The sequence below is a fragment of the Muscardinus avellanarius genome (assembly GCF_963383645.1).
Source record: "Muscardinus avellanarius genome assembly, chromosome: 6".
Taxonomy (NCBI): Eukaryota; Metazoa; Chordata; class Mammalia; order Rodentia; family Gliridae; genus Muscardinus; species Muscardinus avellanarius.
Window position 1 is genome coordinate 57,794,390 of NC_137791.1, and position 17,641 is coordinate 57,812,030.

Sequence of the window (17,641 nt, forward strand, 5' to 3'; positions counted from 1 at the left end):
GAAGAAAATATTTACTAGGTTTATGGAATTTTCTTGAAGGAGAGAAAGAAATGAGTCCAAACAATTCTAATTAGGTTTGGAAAGAGAAGACTAAAATGTTAAATTTGTCACTAAATTATGAATTTCAAACATCCACATTTTATTTTTGAGTGGTTTTATGTATGTTCTACAGGACACTGTGTTTCTGTTTCCTGCATATATTATAAACATATAGTATATTTGTGCTTTCCTATCCTAAGTCTTCACTGGATCTCAATAGAAAAGAAAACAAATTGATTGTAATCAGAGCTGGCAGTCTACATATGCACTTCATTTAGCAAGCTAACAAACATTTTTGGTTCGTGTGTGTGTGTGTGTGTGTGTGTGTGTGTGTGTGTGTGTGTGTGTGTTACTGGGGATGGAACCCAGGGGCATTGTACCTCTGAACTACACCACCAGCACTATTTTTTAAAACAGGGTCTCACTGAGTTGTAAAGGACTTCACTAAGTAGCTGAGGCTGTCTGCAAACCATGATCCTCCTGTCTCAACCTCGCAAATGCTGGGATTACAAGTGTGCTTCACCACGCCCAGGTTTGGTTTTTAATTTTACTTGAAACTGGTTAGAAATGACACAGCAATTTCCCACTTAAAAATGCTATGGATAGTAGTGGAAATATAAGTCCTTTGCCTAGATGTTTTCCCCTCCAAAACATTTCGGCCACACTATCCCTTCTGATCTGCACTTGCTGCACTCAGTTCCATGCCCCTCCTCTGCCTTGAACACTGCCCTCAGATCAACCACCATGAAGCCAACTTCCTTTCTTCTCCCAAGTACAAGCATTAAGGTCATCTCAAAGGTCCACGTCATCTGAAGCAATATGCTCTGCCTAAGTCATCTATTTTATTATCATGGTAACAAAATTACCTCAAATCATCTCATTTATATATTTATCTGCTATTCACTGCTGTCTCTGTAGTACAAAGATTAGTGTCTGACATTTTAGTATTTTGTAATTACTCATTTGAAAGAATGAATGAATACAGACAATGAACTAATATTTATGACTCATGTGACTTTAAAAACACATCTGAAACACAATAATGGTAAAATTATTTCAAGGAAAACCAATTCATTCTGTATTTTTTTAAAATATTAAATGACAGAAGGGACTGCTATTCTGCATTCTAGTATTATAAGTTGTATTACACAGGCTCTAAGATTTTTATACATGTGAGCTTTCCTTAGTGGCAAAATGAAGTACAAAATAACTGTTTCTATTCCCACAAATAATGTTGTGTGTGTGTGTGTGTGTGTGTCTGAGGATGAAACCCAGGGACATTCAACCTCTAAGCTACACCCCCAGACCAATTTTATTTATTTATTTTTTGAAACAGGGTCTCACTAAGTTGCAGAGGGCCTCACTAAGTTGCTGGGGCTAGCTGTGAACTTGTGATCCTCCTGTCTCAGTCTCCCAAGTACTGGGACTACAAGCCTGCCTCACCATACCCAGGTTCAAATAATGTGTTTTTTGAGGTAACATATTTGACCGTGTAAGACACATTCCATCTTACTTGTAAAACACTGTAGGAAAAAATGTTGATAATTCTTGAGGGTAACTTCCCAATTTCACATTAAAAACAAGACTATGATAAAGAAAGTCTGTATAAGAGAGACAAACAAAAACAAGTCATAAATTAGGTTGCTAGGCTTACCATAATATTTTTGCAAGAAGCTTTTATAATTTTTGGCTGACTTTTAAGCTAGAAATATAAGATGTCCCAGAAGATTCATTGAGCTCAGGAATTCAAATTGTGACAGGGTCAAATGGAATGTCCTTTGTGATCCTGGCTGAACGTTTACCCTTCTCCTCAATGATGTTTTATTTCATTACTTAACTAGTGATGGCACATTAAGTTCTTCAGTTAGGCAAGGTATTCAATTCTTATATTCAAGTGCACCTATTTCAAATTACAAAGTACTATGCATGTTCTTTGGTTTGTATTAGGTAAAAGTTCTTTTATTTACCTAGACTTTTTCTAGTAGTTCCATCAACTCTGCAGTTAGTTCAGAAACCTGCTTGTTGTTGGAAAATACCATGTGTACTCTATCACATCATTCATTTTTACGTAACTTTATTCTTTCAGACAGTATTTTTTTTCAAGATCAAGAAAAAATTATTAAGTATAGGAATGTCAGGTCTAAAAAAGTACATTTTCTTACAGAGGTCAGAGACATAACTGGGATTGATGTGAGGATCATAAGTCACAAGCAGGCAAAACTTCTTAGGATATGAAGAAGAAGTGATACAATAAAGGAAAGACATCTTACATATCAGGATGTATCACAGAAATAAGCATAGATAAATGCTAGAATAAGTTTAATGCATTTTATGTGAAAGCCAAATTTAACCAATCACTAACTAAAATTAATATTTTTTCCCCAAGTTTTATCAAGCAGTTGCCCTACTCTATGTTGACATTCAAGAACACCTGGAAAAATAAAAATGAATACTTGAATGCAGGCAAGAATATCAGTAATCATTCACAAAGAATGATTCTATGCTGTACCATAGTCTAATTGATCTTCTGTGTTATTTGTATAAGATGCTATGTTAAACAATGTAACAATTCAGAACCAAAAAATGAGTCTTTCCCATGTTTTATGCTCATATTTTAGCAATCTTATAAATCTTATAAATCTTATAAAATTAAAAATGTTTCCCAATGAAATATCAAGGTAAGTTTTTATTTTACCCAAGTGATATTGTAATAAGTCTGGGGTGGCACAGTTACTAGCCTTAAGGAAACAGAACAAGTACAAAGCTAAGTTAAAGGTAACTTTATTACAATACTATTCCAAACTTCAAAGTGCATTTATTTCTGAATTTAAATCTAATATACATTATGTTACAAAGCAGAAGGCATTTCTGGTCAGATATTTAGCTTCCATGTATCGCTCAAAACATAGCTTCCTAAGGACAGCAGCAACACACAGTAGTTTATAACACTATGTAAAATATTTCTTTGGTATCTCAGAATAATTCATATTGTAATTGATATTATGTTATTTCCCTCTGACTTAAAAATGAAACAAAACTATCTTTCTATATCTTACTAGTTAATATCTAGAAATTCACTATCCTCTAAAAACATCCACCAGTTTAGATATATTTTCTTTGATAGAAAGTAGGACTGAATATAACCAAACTAAAAGAACACTCTTTCCCCATTGCAAATGGGGGCTAAAATTCTCTTCTTTCCTTTGTTAGGAGCCAGTTTGGCTTCCTCTTCTTCATACAACAACCCTGAATAGTACCTGTTTTCAAAGATATGTAAATCTACAATGAACTATTATCTAGTAACGTCTTCTCTGTTTAATCTTGCCTCCTCATATTTGCATACTTAATTTACAAACAACTTTGAATATTCCATAATAATGAGCTTAAATGTAATTTGGGGAAAGATAATCATATAAAGGAAACATTTTCCAAATTAGACAAGGACATTATTTGCTCATCTGCCTCTGTTTCAAACAACCAACCAAATCCAAGTTATGAAAATAATTCCTTTTCCAAAGTTACTACCATAGTAACAATGGAAACAGATGTCAATCCACTGAATAGGTCTAGTCCCTTCATTTTCTTTCTTTGGTTTTACATTTGTAAGCTACCAGCTAGCACAAAATATGTTCATCTTCCTTATTTTCATGGTAGTAAGAAACTGTTAGAAAAGTATAGAAAAGTTTATATTTTTTCATAAGGCAAATTTAATACATATTTTGCTATGAAGTTGAAAAGAAAAAAATGAATGAAAAGTTATGTGCTGGCTGCTTGGGGGGCAAGGCTCATAAATCACTGTACGTTAAGAGCACGTGCTGAAACTTCATGGTGCCAGTCACGTAATTTTGTGTATTTGGGACTAAAGACGTGAAGGGGTATCTTTTCCCTGTGGAAATAAAAAAAGAGTGACAGAAAAGTCATAAGAAAGAGAAAGAAAAAGATCCTATACTAATTCCATCATGCAGAAAACATGCCATGTAGAAGCATAATTTCATGTAGCTGTTTTGTTAAATAGCAAAGATTTCAAAGGTGGAACGTTTTAGAAGTACAGAAATCAATCTATAGAATCCTCTTGGAAACACCAATTTTTATGCCCAAAATAAAGTGACTGCAAAACAACACATGAACTCATTCACAGAGATATGTACTGTTAGCAAAGCACCCCAAATACTCCCTTCTTCCTGTTTCACTACCAAAGAGAAGATTACTTACACATATGATTGAGACAATATCTACTAATTTGAAAATCTACAAGTTGTACATTTAGGTCACACTAAAGACACCACAGCTAAATGCTTAGTTTCTATTTGCAAAGACAAAATGCCATACCATTATACTTAAAATTTCAAAAGACCAAATTGAAACCATTCACAAAAGAAAAGCATTCAACTTACAAAAATACAGAGAACTTACTTTGCCTTCTTCGTATTATCAGTTTCAGATTCTTTCACTGAAATATAATAATATCCAGTATTAGTGTGCTTTTTTTAAATTTCAAAATCAAGCAATTACCTGTGTTAATAACAAATGTATGTTTCATGGAGCCACTATGAAATACTATATGCTACATGTTATTGGTTGATATACTATCATCAGTACTTCTCCTCCTCTTCCCAATGTAATGATAGAATGATACCTTATTTAGAGTACCAATATTATGCACAGCCTAATTTAAAAGTAAATGGTACCTAATTAAAAAAATAAACAGTAAGCTGCTTTCTAATAACTGCTGCTAAATCTCATTGCTACTCTACAGGGCAAAGAACACTGATCCATCAGGATTCCTAGAAGTTTCCTTACGATGTTCAGTCCCGGTGATCTGGGCAAGGATTCGAAAAGAGCGAGACTGGGTTGTCCCAGTCCTTGGACGCCAGTCTTCAGTATCCTCAATTAGTCTCTTCTTGCTGGCATCACTGTGAGTAGGTATGTGATAAAACTCTGTATTGCGCTCCACAATATGTTTTCTTGGTGGTCTATGGATAAGGAGAAGGAAAAAAAGAATTAAAAAACAAATTATATTGAGAATAAAATATCCTCTAGTAAATTATTTCTAATTTATGTATTTAGTACTCAATGTTTCTTTTATATAGCTTACTTGTGTAAGTATACTAAGGCTCAATTTTTTAAAGCACCTTTCTAAAATTGATTTAGCGTGTGTGTGTGTGTGTGTGTGTGTGTGTGTGTGTGTGGTGTGAGCGTGTGCACACAGTAGTACTGGAGACTGAACCCAGGGACATTCTATCTCTAAACTATACCTTCAGCCCTAGTTTTTTATTTTTATTTTAGAACAGGGTCTTGCTAGGTTGATAAAGAGTCTCACTACTTGAGGAGGCTTGAGTCTTGAACCTGTGATCCTCCTGTTTCAGCCTCCCAAGTACTGAGATTATAGGCATGCACCACCACACCTGTTTTTTAGTAAAACCAAACAAACAAACAAAAAATGCACTTACAGTGTTAATACAAACTAATAAATACTATAAGAATCTACTCAACAGAAACTAAATATTACCGTTTTGGTGGGATTTTCCTTTTAATTGACAGAAGGCAGCAGAAGAAAGATTTTCAACAGGAAGAAAAGGAAAGGAAAAAGGATAAGAAAAAGGAGAGCTAAAAAACAAAAGACCTACTGAAGTCAAAATCAAACATTTTCAAATTATTTGTATTGTCACCATACACCATATGAAACAAAGGTATGTACCATGATTTAAAAATAGTTGAATATCAATATGCTGCTAGAATGTTATGGCTTTGACTAGGCCTAGAAACCAAAAATGGTTTAGTACAGGCTAAGCTAGCAACTCCAAACAGAATTTTGAAAAAGGGCACAATTATTTTTTCCCAGCTTTCACATTCATATGTATAGATATACCTTATCCTGAATAAAATTAATGTGCAGGATCAGCACAGTAAAAATGATGTGTGGAATATTGGCAACCATTCCAAGACTGAAATCTTGGAAACCAGGATTAAATTTTTTTCTGATGTGTTATTTTTAGCAAGTCAGTTTCATTGAGCATCAGTTGTTGTAATTGATAAAGCAAGAATATTACAAAGTAGTGTTCCTCTGAGGATTAAATGAAATAACATGTCAAAAAGATGTAAACCACACAGTTCAAGAACTTTGAGTTTGATAAGAATATTCAATTTTCTAACACAGCAAAAATGTGAAGAATTTATGATGTACATTATTTTAACACTTTTAAGATTTGTTTGTTTATTTATTTATTTATTTATTTATTTATTTATTTAATGGTACTGGGGATGGAACCCAGGGGTGTTCTACCTCCAAAATACATGCTAAGCCCAATTTTTTTATTTTTTATTTTGAAACAGGGTCTCACACTGAGTTGCAAAGGACCTCAGTAAGTAGCTGAGGCTGGCCACGAACCGTGATCCTCCTGTTTCAGCCTCCCCAATGCTGGGATTACAAACATGCACCACCATGCCCAGCAAGATTAATTAAACATAATAAAAACTCCCTGCTTCTCTTCCCTCAAAAGGAAAAATGCACACTGTTAGAGCTTATGACTTTAAAATTTAGGAAAGCAAATGAGAATCAGGAGTACCAGTAGCCTTCTGGCACAAGATCTGAGTTACAGAAAGTATTCTAAATGTGGTCAGATGTGGGTGGCAAGACTTGCAAGGCTTAACTTTCTGCTAGGAAATCACAGTGCTATCAGTATGTCAACATGACTGCTATCATTTTAGAACAGTTAAAACTCAAAACTATCTATACTGGAGTTTTCCCCAATAAAGAACATGATATAATTAAAGTCAGTAACACTGGTATCTGCGTTTGACATATAAAGCTTCCAACACTACATCCTCCACTCAAAGCATGTTTTATGCCAGTCATTTAACTTCTCTAAGTCTCAATTTTCTCTATTTGAGAAGTAAGAACCGCATTTTATTTTATTTTATTTTGGTGGTACTGGGGTTCCTGGAAACACTTCTGCCTCCGGGCTACACTCCCAGACCTATTTTTATTATTTTTATTTGGAAACAGGGTCTCTTAAGCCAGAGAGGCTGGCTTCGAACCTGCGCGATCCTCCCGTCTCCGCCTCCCAAGTGCGGGGTTACAAGCCTGCGCCACCACGCCTGGCAAGAACTGCATTTTAAAGGCTACTCTCAGTAATAAATAAGATAACATACACAGAGCGCCTTCTACTGTTCATAACCTACGATAATGATCATCATAATACACTGTTTTGATTACTAGGAACACAATTGCAATGCATCTTCTAAGACTATGGGTCATCTGTCTGTACATCAAAGAACAGAATCAATAATATTTATGCACAAAATAGTAATCTACATTATATTTGTTGTAGTATTTCATGATCCCTAAAGCAAAGTATCTGAACGATTGTTAATATTGAAAAGGAATCTAGTTCTTTTGAAGGCAGACAAAATTTTTTAAAACTAGGATACAGGCAGAGATTATTTCATAAATACATGGACTTTGGAACATATAGAAAAGTTCTTTATACTGGAAAATTTTTATATTCAACTACAAAATATATTAAAGTTACTCTATAGTTAGTGAGTATAGTTTACAATAAATGATGTCAATTTCAAGACTATTTTCATCCTATGTAAAATAATTTGCTTATAAAAATACAAAACAATGGTGTCAAATTTAAAATCACACTATTTCAGTTGTATATATAGCTATGACACACTTGCAGAAAGTGTAATACACCTTAGACTGTGTCAGTCACCATAGTTTAAAGTCTGGAATTAAGTGATAGGAAGTTCCTAAGCATTTACTTGGTACTTTCTGACTCTGAAATTCTGACTCTGATGACTATGATTAAAGAAGAGAATAATTTAATTGACTTTTTGTAAAATATTTCCAATGGAATATAAACTTAACTCACAATAGCAAGTAATTCACTTTAAAATATAAGCATTCAAAAACAGCAAGTTCATTCAATTTTTTAATAAAATATCAAAAAAATGTAGACCCAAATTCCAACTCTAACTCCAGTATACTGTGTCCATAATATTTATCCATCCCCCTGAAGCCAGCTTTTCCATTGCAGTGTGGACATTCCAAACACACCCACTGGTTCATGAAAAGTCCTTTAGATGAAAACTCTATTTCTTATGCTCCTTAATATTTGTGAGAATTCTTGTAGTGAGGCAATATTAATAAGATTTGCTGGTGGTGTTAAGCTGAAAGCAAGATGAAAAGTTACACAGACACAATGATGAAAACTTAAACGTGAACCTTTAGTTAAGTACTTACATGGTGCCAGGGTTACTGAAGGAAAAATAATACAAGAAAGATGTGATAGGAAAGACATTGATGTTCCCAGGATGATACAGAAAGGGGGAGAAAGAGAATAAGATAGAAAAAATGAAATAGCAAAATTCAAGCAATGAATTTAAATGAAGATATTACACAAATACCATGCTTCAGAATAATCATGCAAATACAAACAAAAATGCACAAATTAGTCAAAATTCTGTTATATTAAGATTATTAGGATTTTTGTCTACTTTTAAATCTCTAAAACACTAAGTCATTGCATATGTTAAAACTAGTTCAAGTCTCATTACTGAATACCAAGATCCACTACTTTTTGAAATACCTAGGTTTTTATAAAAAATAATTTTAATATAAATCAAATTCTTGTAATTCTAACAAAATGCTGAGATAAAGTAATTCAGCCTTACATGTAGAAATAATTCAATTTATAATCGCTTTTAAAATCAGAAAACAAAAAAATATTTTGGTTTCACATGGTAAAAGTCTAATATTAACAGCAAGTGTAATCTCTTCAAATATGTTTTTCTGACCATACATTAAAAGAGAATGTTACACTATTTGAAATTATTCTTTTCTCATAAAATGAAGTAATTATGATGAATATAGAAAGTATGGTGGGTCACGAATAATGGGCTATCTTAATTTCCATATCTTCCTGTCTCTCAAATATTCCCACCACCGTCATTCATAAGCAAGTCCAAGCAATTTGAGAAGTAGTATGTGGGAAATTCCATTATCAGTGGAATTCTGTATTACCAGTGACATAAATATTGCCCAGGAAAGTATATCTAATTTGATGTACTAAAGGAACTTGGCTAGTAATATCCAAGGAGAGACAACTTCAAACCAAAATTCACTGATTCATTCACATAGCCTAATGAGGCTGCATTTGCATTCCATATGGATAGAGAAGAACAAAGTATATAGTGTATAGTTTGTCAATACATGTAGTTTTCTTTAATCCTGCAATTAAGTTCAGTCAAGAGTTAATAATAATTCGAGAGAGAGAGAGAGAGAGAGAGAGAGAGAGAGAGAGAGAGAGGGAGGAAGAGAGAGAGGAACTGCCTATCAACTTTAAAAGTTCTGACTGGTCAGTGTTGCTACATTTCCACATGTCAAGTTTCATAAACCCAACAAAGAGCTGAGTTTCACTCAACAAAGAGCTGAGTTACACTGAATGATGGCGGGACACAAGAACAAGCTCATTCCAAGAATCTGCCTGTATTTATTCTTCTCTAGTCTCTCCTCCGCCTTTCTATTTTAAATTGTAGAAAATAGTTTTTGCAAATTAATCTTTCTTGAACAGAAGAGAATTTTAGATGTATATCTGAACACTTGAAAGTGAAGAGAAATGTTTTATGTCAACATGAAGTTGGTGGGTGGGTGTGGAGGGTTCAGTAGTGTGGTGAAGGGCACCAAGTGGAGAGTAGATGGATTCAACCTAAAGATGTCCATTTGAATATGCCAAACATATTTTCACATATCTAGGGAAATGTACTCAAATGGAACAGCCCCCTGCACACAGTAGTGGCAAATATGTCACTGCGAGAGCCAGATGACTGGTCGTGGCTGTGCTACCCACTTGCTTGTGCCCTGGGCAAGCTACAAACTATAGAAGCTTCATTTCCCTCTCTTGTTAAATGGGTTGCAATGCTTTTGTCCCTCAAAAATCTTAAGGCTTCTGGTTAACATTTGTGAAGGCACTTTGAAAAAAAAAAACTGTTTTACTGCTAGGATAGATCTGTTCAACTACTCAAAAAAAGTTGCTTTCAGTTGAAACTGTAGCTTATGCATATCAATTCTTTCAGCCTTTGATTCAATTCTATAGTCGTTAAAAATAATCACTGAGTCAAAGTAAGTAAATATAAGCCCAAGTCATAAGCAAGTAACAGAGTGGAAGGCATATTAGAATTTGACTTCAAAAGAACTAAGCTTGAATCTTAGTTCTGTCACTAACAAGATGTATGACCTGAGAAAATTATATGTATGAAATTATATTTAAACTTGGCATTCAGTTTCAATGAGAATTAGATTACATAATGTATTTAGAAACATAGAACAGGCAGAGTAATACTGACACAATGCATATAGTACATAAAAATTAATGAATCTGAATCCAGAATTTTATTTTATTTATTTATTTATTGGTGGTACTGGGGTTCCTGGAAGCCCTTCTATCTCCGGGCTACACTCCCAGACCTATTTTTTACATTTTTTTTTTTTTATTTGGAAACAGGGTCTCCTAAGCCAGCGCGCGCGGCTAGCTTCGAACCTGCGCGATCCTCCTGTCTCTGCCTCCCAAGCGCGGGGATTACAAGCGTGTGCCACCACGCCCGGCTGAATCTAGAATTTTAAAAGCTTAAATTTATTTTTTTAAGTTCCATTTGTTTTCTTTTTCAAATCGAAGTGTTACACTGGAGTTGAGTAACAAAAGTCTTTGTGTAAAGAAACTAACTTTAAAAGAACAGTAAATCACGGTTTGAGATTTACTAGTATAATAGTGTGTAATATCCCTATATGCATATATAACATGAAACTACACAATTAGTGAGCCACAGCCAATTAAAAAGAAGCTACTGTAAAAGTTCAATAGTTAATTCTCTTGGGTGTGTCCCAGTTAGATATTGCATATTTACAATTCTACTTTACAGTGTGATAATGAAATTTCAGCACAAGCTCAAAATAATCATAAATCAATTAATATAAAATTATTTTAAGTTCTTATATGATGTGATTTTTGTTTAACTTTAAAGCTAATAACCTCTATCCAATTTAAGGTCAGTATTAACAGAACACCAAAAAAGGTTTGAAAGTTATGCCATGGTGAACCCCAGTACATATGGCAATTAATTGTATCAGCTAATAAGTTCATAGTTATCTCTTGTTTCAAAAGTATATTGGCTTTCTATCATGCACACCTATGTATGTACACTGATATAGCTAAATCTGTCAGAAACATTGTTTAGATTAAAACTTCATAGAAAATAAAAAAGGTTCTTAGAGAACTTTATCTAAGAAACATTGACTTTTGATGTAATGTGAAAATAAACTCTGTTTTACACATACTATTTACTAGTGGTACAAATGTATATGTTTTCTCTTCTATCTTTACCTTTGTCTTCTAACAGTTTTGGGTGATATAAATTATATTGCCCCAAGCACTGCCTCCTTTCAATCATTACACAGCAAATGCCACATACATTTTATGACATAACTTTAACACTACTATTTATTACTATAAAGCAACTGACTACAACATAGCAATGCAAACCAAAGTTACTGAAAACACTGCATGTGGTTATTTTAAATTATAGGTCTTTTGCAAAATTTAATATAATTTTGCAAAAACTGGGCAGTCATGCTGTTTACTCATATATAAATCACCATATTTCCTCTCCAGTAATGTAGATACTAACTTTGTCACGTGTATTTTCTGCAAAAAGAAAAGCATTTTAAAATATTACTACCACATCATTATTTTTTTAATCTTCCAAGGCCAGGTTCTTCAAAATACCACACAGGAACTGTTAGAAGACACTGCAGTCCAAAAGGATTGAAATTAACATAGGACACTACGAGACTTACCGCCTGGGAGCAGTGGCATATTACAATGCAAGGACATAGGGAAAGGGAAAAGGTACATCAGTTAATCTACTTGTGGTGAAATAGCTTCCCTTCTGCTCTTCATAGAGCAAGGAAAACTGGAGAAAACAGCATGCCAAGATCAATAATCTATACATGTAGAAGAAAGATTTAAATTTTCTCATTTGCCCTAATTATTATTACCTATAGGAAAGACTAGGAATGCTTACATAGTATTATTAAAAAATATTCTCAAAATAGTAATAGAATTTCCAGGTTTTATACTACTAAAGGGAATGAATAGTTCATTATATCTTATATATTGTTTTAATAAAAATCTCTGGTTTATGTCTTATGTTTGTGTCTTATGTTTGGTCAATCCCATACAAATTTGGGAGGGATATCTACTAAATTGGAAAATTAGCTAGCCACCTTAAATCATTTAAAAAACTAACAATCCTCCTGGTGCTTTAAGAAAAAAGACAAGTGAAGCATTTTAGTCTATATCCTTCTGAACACTAACATTTTAGGTCACTGGTATGCATTATTTTTATAATAAAAAGCAATATCTCTCAACCTTATAGGAATTTTATTTTTCCAACATTATAAAAATCTGGCAAATAGAAGAGTAAAAAGTTTGACAGAAAAATAGATTCACACCTGAGGCTGAAAAGGCATTCATCAATATCACGAAACAGACACTTTTGAAGGTGACACATCAATGTCCAGTAAAGTGTGTGATTTAATTGTGATTTTTCTAATCTAAATGTCATGAGAGAAACAGCATTACAGATCTGTCTGAGAATTTCACAGACACCACACTTTGTTTTCAGAGTAGTCAAGTTTTCATTGTCCTAACATCTGGACAACATTTGAAATCAAGCTATTTTTAAACATATCCAGTTTGCAAATGCCTATCAGTACTTTGCTTGTCAATGATGTAAAACATGTAATAATTGTTTTTCTCCTAAATTGTGTACAGTGCTGAACACCAGGCATTTGCTTAATAAGTGCCCTTTCAATTGATTAAGCCACCATTAAGACTCTTAAAATTATAGTGCTACTTAGTTTCAGCTTGAAAATAAAGACCTTTAAAATCATTTCAAGTTTACCATCAAAATTGCGCAAATCAAAAACGAAATTTAAGCTTGTTTTAAATCCAGTGCTTTTCCATAACCATTTAGAAGACATTCTTACAAGAAGTATTAGAAGAAAAGATTTAACTAAGACACTGATGACTTTCAGTGGGCTTTTTCCTACTAACCCTGGAATTTAATAAACATAGTAAACTTCTGTTTCAGTTTTGTGTGTGGTTAGCATTGGACAGGCAGCATCCTCCTTTCCAAGTTATCTACTTTGATTATCCTAAAATCTATTGATTTTAAATAGACATACAGGAAAACATTATAATAAAACATACTGTTTTTCTTCTTCAGATGAAAGGAGAAATAATACTCTTTGAAAGACAACAGTTTTCATCAACAGATAGGTTGCTGAAAACACACATGTGATCTTATAATCATGGGAATAAAATGAGTTCCTAAATACAACTACTTTTAAAATGTACCCCAAAAAGGAAAAGTTATAGAGTATATTTTTAAAAATTTCTACTAACTGTAATTATATATTTAGTGTCCCTTGGTTTAAATCCATTCATTTTAGAGAAAATTGTATAATGCCTCTAATGCTGTCTAAACATCCCTTGTTGTTTTTTTGTGTTAGTGTTTGCTTTTAAAGATAGAATCAAAACTTTAAGAAGCCACCCACCATAAAGATAGAATCAAAACTTTAAGAAGCCACCCACCATCATAAAGCCATCTGGACAGCCCAGTAGCTGTTCTTCCAGGGCTCCCACTCCCTCTCTCAGCAGCAGCCTGGAACCAGGCCACCTTCTCTTTCAAAGCCCCAGAGTTGCCATGGCAGCGGTGCTTCAGAAAGCACTGGCTCTTCATTACGTGAATTAACATTCTCAGAAGGGATTATATCTCACAGAAAGGACCTAGCTGCACAATCAGTTTAATTATATTTTCCTGGGAACTGGCATTGGTGAAAAACATCACATGTGCAGATTATTTTCTTCCAATGAACACTTTTGTCACAATAATTATAATCAAAATGACTGTGTTTAAATGACTTCACCTTAAAGTATCTTCACTGAATCCCCCCCCCCAAATTAAAATGCCCATCTACAAATGAAGGCTGCTAAAAACAGATGTGTATGTTTGGCGTAGTGACTGACTTTGATATGTTTGTGAATGTACATCATGTGTGGGAACTGAGTATGGGCTAAATGAATAATATGTACGTGTAAGCCTCTACCATCTTGTCCTCCACTAAGATGTATGACCACAACGCGCCAATAAAAAATTTAAAAATCAATCTTATAACTGTGAGTTCCTAATGAGTTAGTAATGACCAACTTTTAATGTACTCCCAAAAAGGAAAAATTATAAGGACTAAATTCTCAAAAAATTTCTGCCAATGTTATATACTTAGTATGTATTTATACTGGTTTAAATACATTCATTTTAGAAAAGTCTGTATAGTGCCTTTGATGTTATCTGAATATCCTTTGTTGTTATTTTACATTACAGTTTGCTTTTAAAAAATAAAATCTAGCTAAGTTTATCTGAAAAAATGCTAGATATTTGTTTTAAGCTAATTGTCCATACACAGACATTAGACATGAGTCAAATGTTGATTTTTTTCTATTTTCTAGACTACTTCCTGAGGTGGGAGGACTTCCTACAAACATTTCCTCTCTAGTTAGGGTGACATATGTAAGCTGAGAATAACCGTAATCATGCTGTTTACATAGCCAATAAAAAGAATGGAAAATTTGAGGAAGAAAGGTTCAAGATTTGCCTTGCATTGTAAATGCCAGCTGCTCAACACTGTGCCAGAAACTAAGAAAGAGTTGCACGGTATGTTACATGGTCTATAACACATCAAAATGCATTCCTGGGTTTAGATTAACCTATTACTGCTTTGCAGAAAGTGCTATGTGTATATAATAATAGACCACATGTTAATGAAACAAATATAACTTTATCTTTCTTCAAATAGCTGATTGGAAGGGATGCAGATTGAGGCTTTCCTGGAAATTACCTGAAAGAAGAGTTTTCGTAAGAGTAGAAAGCACCCTTGGCCACCTACCCATTTTGCTGTTTAATGTCACCCTGGGATCCTCTTCTCTGTCCCTCTGCTAGCTCCTGAGCAGTCTCGGAACACACGCTGGTGACAGTGGGCTGCCGTGGGACATTAACTGCAGTTTTACCAGTGCTCAGTGCAGGTGAACACTGGTCAGCACTAGGACTGGCGTTAACATGCAGTCCAGATACAGAGAACTGGGGAGGAGAGAGAGCAGCCACAGGTGGAGGGGAAGCGTGTGATGAAGTGGTTGCATGGGCTGGGGTGAAGGCAGACGATGGTGATGGGATGGATGTGACTTTTGGTGAAGACACAGAACCAAAGGGCCGTGGTGCCTTATTGTAAGCCATGTTGGTGCTGGAAGTGACTTTGGACACAGCAGGAGATGAAATGGGCACAGGTTTAACTACTTCTTTAGGTTCTCCCTATGTGAAATAAAAATAAACATACACAGAAACACACCAAATACATGCAAAATAATTCAATGAAAAGAACACACAGCTGATTTTTAAGACAATCATGTTAGCAGCTCAAATGTCATGTCATATGTTTTCAGTAAAAACAGTGAACTGACATTAAGAGCATAACATGCATACTAACTGATCCTAACATGCACAACAGAGATACATATTCTAAGCTTATTTTTGCTTTTAAAAATGAAAGGAATTTCAAAATATTTAAGACATCGAGCCAGAAAACCATCAAAAAGCCTAAGGGCCATATATGTGTTAATTTAGATATACCAAATGAGAAGTTATAAAATACTCTATAATAAACAAAACAAACATTGCTAACTAAAATGTTTTATTTTAAAATTTACAAAGCCTCAATTATAATTTTCTCTCTCAAACATTTTTAATTTTTCTCCATAGCACAATTACTTGGTTCATGCACAAATAATAGAACATTTAAAACTCTTTAAGAAAAAAAGAAAACACAGGTAATAAGGTAATTTTCATTTAACTCAGGAATGCACACCTTTAAATTATCTTGAACCAAGAATTTGAAAAAAATGAACAAAACAAAATCAATCCTCTCTCCTATAATCCACTTTTTTTCTCTCTTTAATATGTTTTAATATGATTCAGAGATAGAAGAAATTTTTTTCCTTTTTTCAAAATAAATATTTAATAATTTCATGGAAGAGAAATGATCTTAGGTATTTCCTTGTTGCAAACATCCAAAGGGGGGGGGGACAGTAAGAAAGATCAATTCCTTCCAAAATTTGTGCTTATAAATCCTTATCTCGCCGGGCGTGGTGGCGCACGCTTGTAATCCCTGTGCTTGGGAGGCGGAGACAGGAGGATCGCACAGGTTCAAAGCCAGCCACACTGCTGTAAGAGACCCTGTTTCAAAAATATAAAATAGGTCTGGGAGTGTAGCCTGGAGGTAGAAGGGCTTCGAGAAACACCAGTACCACCAAAAATAAATAAATAAATAAGTAAGTAAGTAAATAAATAAATCCTTATCTCAAAGCATATTTATTAACTTTCTTTGAAAAATGAGATTAAGCCTCTATAACTATCAAGAATAAATCCCTACTCACTCTCATCTTAAAAGAAAAATAATCAAAATTGTTAAGAAAACATACAATTTAATTTTAAGAAAGATGTAATAATCTTATAGAAATAAAACTGAGAAAAATAAGTAGCTTAATGGCTAAGCAAATCAATATAGTAAGCAATTCAATGAAAAAGTTAAAAAATGAAGGAAAAAAATCTCAAAAACATATATCAGATGTATATGATAACAGTTGGGGACAATTTAAGAATATATATGAGAAAAAGAGGATACATCTCAAAATCCTAATCCAAGAATACACTGAAATTTAATTCTTAGATATTAATAAAGACCTATTATGATACTCATTTTGAGTAACCATTATTTTTTTCTTAGAAAATAAATGAATAAAAATAGAAAAACTAAAAGTAAAAAAGAAATCTGAACATAAATTATTGATAATATATGGCCTTAGAATGCTTTATAATATAGGTATAGTTACAAATGGTAATTCTGTATGTTTGATCTGCACTTTCCTCCTCATCTTTTAAACAAAGTTACATTGAAACTATAAATTAGATGTTTGTATGGCCTGAGACAAAAATAGAAATTACAGTGGGTCAGGAGGGACTAGTAGAATGGTAGCCTAATGATGCTATATTAGAAACACACCTTTTGAACAGAAACTGGTTCAGGCTTGGGTGTAGCAGATGATCTAGGGGGGAAAAAAAGAAAATATGAATTTTTGCAAACTTACAAACTACTTGTAAATGAAATTTTACTATCGTATACCAGAATACGCTAAATCACCAGAATTTACTCTTTCACAATTCATAATTTTGACTATAAGGATAGTTATGTAAGTCAAATGTTGAGAGACCCAATATCCTTATATGCTAGGTATCCATTAGTGGTCTCTGGACAAATTCAAATGAGAAAAGACAAATACCAAACCTATTTGCTGCTAACCCATTTTAATCAGTTATTTCCTACCTTAATGGGTAAATTATAATAAAACACTGATCCTTGAGAGGTTCCTCAATAATCTAACCTGAAAATCTCTAGTAGTATCTGCCTTTTCTCCTAACATCTACA

At 33.6% G+C, this 17,641-nt stretch overlaps 1 protein-coding gene across 15 annotated transcripts in view; it reads right to left on the reverse strand.

The window, feature by feature from the left end:
- PDLIM5 (PDZ and LIM domain 5) overlaps positions 1 to 17,641 on the reverse strand; it is a gene marked incomplete at both ends in the record, with an annotated part of 222,160 nt that overhangs the window by 94,437 nt on the left and 110,082 nt on the right. For 4 of the 15 annotated variants that reach the window (XM_080698083.1, XM_080698095.1, XM_080698094.1 and 1 more), the window contains 4 exons: positions 4,453 to 4,489; positions 4,840 to 5,012; positions 15,053 to 15,144; positions 17,219 to 17,261. In XM_080698083.1, the coding sequence (XP_080554209.1) occupies positions 4,453 to 4,489; positions 4,840 to 5,012; positions 15,053 to 15,144; positions 17,219 to 17,261 (345 nt within the window). Of the gene's footprint in view, positions 1 to 3,831; positions 3,926 to 4,452; positions 4,490 to 4,839; positions 5,076 to 5,548; positions 5,567 to 8,290; positions 8,306 to 15,052; positions 15,472 to 17,216; positions 17,262 to 17,641 lie in introns of those variants that run through there. The other 11 variants (XM_080698091.1, XM_080698081.1, XM_080698082.1 and 8 more) reach the window with 8 other exon arrangements.